The sequence below is a fragment of the Athalia rosae genome, chromosome 1 (genome assembly GCF_917208135.1).
Source record: "Athalia rosae chromosome 1, iyAthRosa1.1, whole genome shotgun sequence".
Taxonomy (NCBI): domain Eukaryota; kingdom Metazoa; phylum Arthropoda; class Insecta; order Hymenoptera; family Athaliidae; genus Athalia; species Athalia rosae.
Window position 1 is genome coordinate 9,823,678 of NC_064026.1, and position 8,600 is coordinate 9,832,277.

Genomic DNA, 8,600 nt, shown 5'->3' on the forward strand with positions numbered 1-8,600 from the left:
TGAAAAAGAATTTCATCTCTCTACGCACCCTAATATGTATGTGGCTGCGTGATGCAGATTTATAATTCTCATATTATAAATGGTGAAGCGGGAGCATTTTTTTCGATACATCTGACTCGCGCAGTTTGACGAGTTGAATTTTTTCTTATTTTTTTTTTTAATATACTTGTGCGAATATCGTCATACAGCAGGTCTACAATATGCACAGTACAATACGTCGAGTGTGGCTTCTTCGGTCATTGTTTTACCGAAGGTAGTTTGTATGCATGTAACACATTCGAGGGCACGGGGGGTGGCATTCGTGGGCGACGTCGGACGTCGCGGCGCTTCGACGCGTTGTTCCCTGTGCCCTAATACTCGCTCCGTAAACGCAGTCCGCTTTCGTCGCGAACCGCGTCGGTTCTTCTCTCATAGCGTTCTTAGACAGATATCGATATTACAAAGTTTTTCTACCATTTATACGGATGCCAATTTCCATGCAAAGTTTTCTACGATATTAACTGTCCCATAAATTGGAATAAGACGTATCGTCGTCGACAATATATCGCGAAAAACTAACGATATATTTTATTCGCCATTACCGCATATTGTAAATTATACGCAGAAAGTGCAACCAAGGTTTTAAAAAACATGAGTGACATCACGGAAACGGATTTGCATGTACGTTCACAAATTTCCACATCTCGTCATCGGCTGGTTTTCCAGTTTATTTTCATTTAATATCGTTACCATGTCATCAGATATTCAAAAAAAAATCTGTAACTCGAGCATTTTCTCGAATTGATCATTGTCATAGATCGTTTCACTCAAGTAAATATTCTTTATAAACGATCATCCTTCGACGGGAGAGTTGAGACGGAATTCCCGCGAGCCGTATTTCTACCTACACAAAATAGGGTACCGTACCGATTTCAGTAATGCCCTCGCATATAATTAATTTCGTCTCTCGTACCGCGTCTCGGAGATCATACGTACGTTTGCATTGGAACGACCGATGGAGAATCGGCGTAAAACACGCGTCGTCTTTCATATCTGCCCGGTTATTAACACCGTCCTGCTCCCCGTTTTGCCTATCGTCAAGGGGCCTCCACAGGGGATGTTCGATTACCTATATATGTATGTCGCGCACTGTATACGTATACGTGATGTATTTTCGCCCCCTGCGTCCTCAAACTCGGTTATTTGTAAGGTAAGGTATTTTCCACATCGAGAGTAGACGCGACCGGCTGATAAGGGATGTTCATCTACTACGTATTATTCGAGAGACGTGTAGACGCGATATCGGTACAGAATCTTCCGTGACAATTTCCGTTTTGTTCTTCGCGCACATTGTGTGTTTTGCGGCTTCTCCACGCTTCCGGGCTTCCGATATACCCTAAACAAATATTTTGTATGTACCCACGTTCACTCCGGGCTATTGTATGTACTTAAGCACATGTACGTTCATGTAGAATGGATTTATATACGTACATAGTGACACCTGTTATACCCGAAGTTGAAGGCTGGTCAATATGTGTGTAGGTACATATCGGTTCGATTATCGAGTTAGTTCGACAGGATCGGTTATCCTAGACGTACGGGACATGTAGGGTGTCTACTTTTGTCTGTTTCTAACCAGAAGACTCTTTCTTCACACGGGGATGAAATTACATCCTCTGTTCGATTGGGGGATGAAAACATTCTCGATCCATCGACAAGAAATAAAATATCAATCGAACCAATGAAACGATGGCTCGTCGAATTGAGACACAAATTTGGCCCTTTATTCGAGAATTCAAAAATAAAATCACCAACTCCAATTTATTAATCGCTATACTTTTTCATTAGAAATCGCGTCGTTCTCGAAAGCAACAAAATAAAAAAAAAAACTAGATACACGATATTAAATACAGAGAGAATATAAGTAAGTCACCTTACGTCTTGCGTGATCCATGCTGACCGATTCGATCAATTTAGCATGTATAAAAAATTGAAGGGGTGAATCCGACCGACGTTTGTTAACCAAATCTAATCCACACCCTCCAATTTTATTCTTTCTTTCTTTTCTATCGAATTCAGCGATAGATCGGTAGGAACGGCCGCGAATCCTTCATTGTCAAATTTCTGACGCGGGTGTAACGCCTCTGTAGAATAAATCCTTGTACGGGCGTTAGCCGCGCGCAAAAACCACAATATATCAGAAGCCCCCGTATAGCGTTCTCATGATGTAAAAAATAAACCTCAATGAATATGAATGTATGTATATCTATAGCGCGGGTGAAAATTTTTGTGTAATAAAAGATAAAAAAATGTTCAAGGTTTTTTTTTACATGGAACACGAATATCATAACGCGAAGAATATTATGCGAAATATAAAATATGGAGAGCGAATGGAAGGCTCGGATTTTATAACGAAAGTAACGTGAGAGTCGGATCTCATTGTGTGAGTATTGATATGTAGTGACACGTTTACCGAATTTGGAGAAATTTTTTACGCTTATTTATTCATACTCTGATTCGTCCCTCGACTCTGTTATAGATTTAGCGAGTAAATTAGACTGTAACGTTTTTAGTAAAATTCTCGTTTCCGTTATAATCCCGGACATTTATAATCTAGAGAGTAAAGTCTATTGAGTCTTTTTTCTTGCTTATCTTCTACATCGATATACTTTTCCTAATGCAGTAATTTTAAATTAATTAAAATTAGTTCTGGGTATCGCGGAGTTGAATTTTGGCTTGAGATGAGTTTAAATTAGGGAAAATTGCAGAGCCGTGTAAAATTGAATTAGACAAAGAAAGAAAAAAGCACAGCTTAATATGTACCTATAGTTAGTTGGGAGAAAAAATGGAATTCTTACGGAGGCTTCGGAAATCGATACAAGTACGTCAGCCTCACATGTATACCGTTTGTATTATTCACCTGTTCAGGTATAGATTATTGGAATAAGAAATTTCTCCGCTTCCATACATATGCTGCAAACCGTGCTAATATGTGACGAATTATAAATCGTCAAGTAAATATCTAATTTTTTCTATTTTCATTCCTCATACGAATTAGTCCGAAGATTAATTAGCAGTACACAACTGCGATCGATCGAAAGTCACCATTTTACAATTTTCGTCTACGTACTCATTTCATTTTATTTTCAGCTCTAAAAACGGAGGGTTGAAAACGTGAAAAAAGGGTACATGCGCACAATGTGGCTTCCATGATTTTCCCAAATTTGGCACGTAGCTATTTCATGAGCCAAACGATAACATGATTCGTTCGCCACACGCAAAGTGATATCTGAGAAAAAATTATTTCAATTTTGCAAATCTTTGAAAATATTTTAGAATTTCATGAAATAAGGAACAATAAAAAAAGTAAGGCTGTAAAAAGTACATCAATCGAAGTACATGTGAAAAATTTGAATAAGAACTTGCAACCTGCACCGCACCGCTGAAACAAATATACGTATACACACCAACATGTATTTTGTAACTGATACGGCACTTATAAAGCAATTTGCATATAATTTTAGGTAGTTGTACCATTTTTTTATCCATACATACACGTACACAGTTTGTTTACCGTACGCTGGTACGTTGCAATTTAAGTTCTAATTAAGAACGATCATGTTTTTAACGTAGCTACATACATCTTGGGTCGAGTCTACTTGGTAAAACGTGACGTGGATGATAAAGGAACGGTTTGGGCTACTAGGTTGATTAAAGTATTTTTTGTTTCCTTTTGAACCTCTCGGCCAAACCAGAGCAAAGGAAATAAAGAAGAATGCGGTCTGATTTTACTTTATTTCAGTTTTACTCTTTTCTATTTCGCTCCAGATTTCTCGCTTCGGTCTTTTCATCCAATCTTTTAGCGTGTAGAAAAGCGCCCTTCGCTATATTCCCTTTTGGGGAATCGAAGCCGTATAACGGTGACCACGTACGGTACCCTGGCGTTTCGATTTCCCATTGATCATCATTATTTCCTTTATTCTCATTTACAAGCGATCATTTAAACTGAATAAAAACTATAATATTCTATCGTGTTATGTGGTATTTTTTGTTCAATATTTTAAGAAATATGTCGTCAACACGGAAAGGAGCGGTGACCTCTACGTATACGTACAGGTATTTGAGAAAAAGATAATCATCGTTTAAACGATTTGAAAATTTACCGATATCAAATTCAATGCGTACGATATTTCTAGGGGGATCTTACGCAGCAAGAGAAACGCGCCATTTTTCTAACGGTCCACGATCTTGGATGCAATCGTAAGTTTCTTATTACACTTTTCTTTCTCTCTGCTCACATTTAAGCCAGACTATTTTCACGTAAAATGATACCGAGCTAAAAATAAAAGACAGATAAAAGAAAAAAGTATAATAGTCGGTTTTCTACGATGGAGAATTGTTTGCTGCCCCGGGTGCAGGTTTAGGTCGTTGAACTTATACTGTAGGTATAAAATTCCGCGGCCTTGTGCAGCCTTTTCATTTAAGAAGGGAGCGCAAATGTATTCAGCCGAGTGAAGGGCGCGGGGGTAAGTGAGGGAGGGAAAAGATCTTTGGATACACGTATAGCTGGTTCGCTTGTAAGTACCTTGCACCCCTCATTCAAACCCGTCTCAAGTAGAGCCAGCGCAGCACTTGCCTTGAACCTCGGGAAAAACGAAAACTTGCGGCGACTTGCTATATATCATAATATGAGTTTCTAGGAGGAGAGAGGATGAGTTGTACCGCGGTACATGCGCCCTTGTTATTATTATTATTCGCAGCGAGATGAAATTCGTGTCTTGTACGCAACAAAGGATTCGCTCAACGGGAATGTCGATGCGATTTTCTTTTCCATTATCGTATACGCGATAAAATGATTCTGGCAAAAGTTTTACGATACTTTTGGAGAGGTGCGGGGGGTCGGATGTTATGCACGGAAGTGGATTTTTTTCACACTGGGTATTTTTAGGGAAATCAATCAACTGGAACAATATTTCATTCGTACGGATGATTTTTCATGTTTTTAATCGAACGGTTCGTTATTTATTTTTTTTCAAAATACTTGAAATTAGTGAAGGAATTGGAGACATATTCTTGATGATTCTTAAAATCTGTTCACGCTACTTTCGTTGAATTTTTAAGAATTTTTCGGGGCAAGTGTTTTACAATAAATGAAATGGAAAACAATCAGCGAAGATCATAAAAAATTTTGAAAATTGGAGCAGCTCATGGTTTCATCTGTAGTGATCCACGAAATGTGATTCGCTTAAGAAATACGAAGCGATATTCTCGGGTTATCAAACGTCGTTTGTTCCGTACGGAGAAAATAAGGGAAACGCCAAGGATAAACCCTCCCATTCGTTGATTTGCTTTATCCCTGAATAAAAGGGATCTCAATTTTCTGATCACAGACACCTCGTTCCACGATTTCGTAAATCACCCGTGTATGTCTGAAATCAAAGAGCGTTCAATCTTCATCCACATCGACGTACCCGGGCACAGTGACAACGCTCCGAACCTTCCCGATGGGTAGGTGCTGCACATGCAAAAAAGTATCCGTTACATAATAGGGGTTCAAATAAATTGATTTTTATTTCTTTTCATTTCTCGCACCATCAGATTCCAGTTTCCAACCCTCCAGGTTTTAGGCGAAGACCTTGTCACCGTCCTGGATTTTCTACACGTACGCTACGTCGTTGGTCTTGGAGAAGGAGCTGGAGCGAATGTTTTGGCGCGATTCGCTCTCGCGAATCCTTCCAGAGTTTTAGGTCTCATCCTTATCAACTGTACGGGTAGTGCGGCTACCGTTCTTGATAATTTTAAAAATAAGGTGAGCTGCGATAACGTATATAAAGCACCGTCAAATCGCCGGAAGGATGTAGAAAAATGATCGATGTTCCCAAATGTATCGAGCCTCTTGACCTTATAGAGATTCCATCGGTTAGCCGGTGAACTCGACTTTTTTGCACAGCTGTTTGTGCTTCTTATTTTTTCTCTTTCGTCGGTAAAGGTCTGCGATTGAGAAAAAAATGGGATATGAGGGATGATTAATTCTTTCAGTTTCTCAGCTGGAGAGGCAAGGAGGAGGTCAGCCAGTCTGCGGAGGAATTTCTCCTTTATCACAAGTACGGTAACGTGAGTATCCGAGGTAGTTTTAATATGAGGAATGAAACGCTGAAATTTTTTTTAATAATTTTACTTCAAAATATTTCTCATCCCTCGCTGCAGATGATAAACGAGGTATTCCACTTAATGTAATCATTATCCCTTCACTTTACATATCGAATCATAAAGATGAAAGTTTTTGCAAAGCGCATTTTGATCGATTACTTTCTCAATATTTCGATTATTTAATGGCAGTTTTTTTTCTACGGTGTTTTCTTCTGTTTTCAATTTCGAACAGCAATTGGTGAGCGCAGCTAATCCAGATAAGGAAAAAGTTCTGGCTGAGTTTCTTGAGAGGATTCGAGGCACCCTCAATTCCCGAAATATCAAGCAGTACGTCAACGCCTTTCTCACGTGAGTTTCGCAGACAACTCTAACTGATTTCTATAAGCTTGTCGAAAACTAATATCCTAGTTAATCTCGTCGAAATTTGTATGCCGCATACAGGCGAAAAGATATTTCACTGAAAAATTGCAAAACGGATATAATCCTCATTACCGGAATGCTCAGTCCGTACGCAAGCGTTGTCGAGAAGTTATTCCGTGAGTTGGACAAAAACAAGGCGACTTTGTTGAAAGTTGAACGCGCAGGAGATGTGCTTTTGGACGCGGTGAGCGTTTTGTTAATTCACTTGAAAAATCGGGCAATTGGATACTAAATTTCAATGTACCGTTTCTCGTTAAAATTTCAGCCAGTCAAAGTCGCTCAGAGTATTCTACTCTTTTGCAAAGGTCAAGGTATTCTGACATCCGTTACAATGCCGGGTGTTGATCGTCAGCGTACCTTCAGCGGAAGTTCGTTTGACAGCGACGGTAGACCCCGAAGACTCTCCAGGGGAATGTCGATGGAGGAATACGATAAACCAAACATTCGGCGTCTATCAATTACCATTCCCGAACCCTCTTCTCATTCTCCGGTCAACTGAAACCGACAATGATTACCGTTAATTATTTGTGAACACAATTTTAGGTACCTATTAGCATTCAGAGATGAATATTTCGAGCTGTACATTAATACCGTAGCAGTTTCAATTTTCATCGATGTAATTTATCAGTTCATTTCCAATTGAGGTGTATTAATTTTTTCTCTGATAAATAATTAGTCACCGAAATTATCATCAAATAAAAGATATAACATATCTATGCTATTATCCGTAATTCATGATTTGGTAAAATCGAAAAAAAAAATGTCTGATAGTTATCATGAATTGTCCAAAAATCCTACCTCTTCAAAACCATGTAGTATGGTAGCATGAATCGTTTTACACTTGCCTAAGATATGATAATCAGTTGGGTCATACGTGAACGTACGTACGACTTGAGGTATTCCGAGGACGTCTTTGTTTGTTTACATGAGTATTTTCATTCATATATACGCTGAATTAGAAAGAATTCATTCCGAATTATAATGAATGTTAGATTAGAAATTCCTACAAGACGTGAGTAATTCATCCGTAGATAATACGATATGGATACAAGCTCGTATTCAATCTATGAGACTTTGCAGATCATACGTGTATTCGATATAATATATGTAATTTATTGTGTTATCTAACTTGTCGATTTCGAAGTATGTAAGGAAATTCTGGGCTGTCGTTACCACGAAGTTTTTGAACCATCTTGAAAATCTGAATAAAGGTAGTATGTAGAGTAAAAGAGTTGATATAACGTTGATATATTTGAATGAAATAATTGTCAGATGAATTATATATTATAGATATATGACAAACTTTATATCGTGCATTGTTAGATGTTATTAACATTAATTGATTTGAGAGTAATTTTTTCATGTAAAATAAAATCCATATTATACTGATCAATTTGGTTCGCTGATTCGATTTCATTCCCAAGTTTTTCATTCTTGACACTCCAGTAAAATACTTCATATTCACATTGTTGAACCAAATATGTATTTCAGACCACTGACGCAGTAAGAATAGAGGCATGAAATAGGACGATAATGACGCCATGCAGTATTTATTAATTGCACATTAAAATACATAAATATAAATGACATTACATTTCTGATCAGATTGTTTTATCACTATTCATAAGGTTATATCTTTTCCTTGTAGTTGATACCGATGATGATTATTCACAAATTATATAATTTACTCATTTACCAAATTGTATGCACACTATACTAATAATCACATGCAAATAAATTTTCTCAAAAATATAAAATAGTACATAAAAAAAAAGAAGATATTAAATGCCCACATCTACGAAGAGTAAACTATCTATAAAAATTGTTCACGTATGTATATGTTCCCATGATGTACGAAAAAAAAAGTTCTGTACTAGTGACGAAAGAATATCCCTAAATCGATCAATAATTGCCGTGATTCTTCATTGGAAATTATTTGCTTAAAAATAAGTGTAAATATGCTACGAACCGGACCCAAAACTAACCGCGAATGTACGCCATTCTCCTCAAGGATTTGCCACGAAAATGTATTTTCGCTTGCTTTCTCAAAC

At 37.7% G+C, this 8,600-nt stretch overlaps 1 protein-coding gene across 2 annotated transcripts; it reads left to right on the top strand.

The window, feature by feature from the left end:
- Nucleotides 1-359: 359 nt before the first annotated feature.
- On the top strand, nucleotides 360-8,301 carry LOC105685059 (uncharacterized protein ZK1073.1). Of its 2 annotated transcripts, XM_012398874.3 has the most exons (10): nucleotides 360-660; nucleotides 4,045-4,095; nucleotides 4,176-4,239; nucleotides 5,370-5,487; nucleotides 5,578-5,788; nucleotides 6,019-6,093; nucleotides 6,187-6,198; nucleotides 6,362-6,477; nucleotides 6,571-6,733; nucleotides 6,815-8,301. In XM_012398874.3, exons 1-10 carry the CDS (start codon nucleotides 631-633, stop codon nucleotides 7,046-7,048), a joined length of 1,074 nt encoding a protein of 357 aa, XP_012254297.2. In that variant the 5' UTR covers nucleotides 360-630; the 3' UTR covers nucleotides 7,049-8,301. The 2 variants fall into 2 exon arrangements, with proteins under 2 accessions (XP_012254297.2, XP_012254298.2); XM_012398875.3 differs by lacking the exon at nucleotides 6,187-6,198.
- The last annotated feature ends 299 nt before the right edge of the window (nucleotides 8,302-8,600 follow it).

What these genes read in the sequence shown, in the direction of transcription:
- LOC105685059 (XM_012398874.3), top strand. Translation starts at nt 631, where the DNA reads ATGAGTGACATCACGGAAACGGATTTGCAT. An exon ending in ACCTCTACGTATACGTACAG is followed by an intron (nt 4,096 to 4,175) that starts GTATTTGAGAAA and finishes CGATATTTCTAG; the next exon opens with GGGGATCTTACGCAGCAAGA. An exon ending in TTGATAATTTTAAAAATAAG is followed by an intron (nt 5,789 to 6,018) that starts GTGAGCTGCGAT and finishes TAATTCTTTCAG; the next exon opens with TTTCTCAGCTGGAGAGGCAA.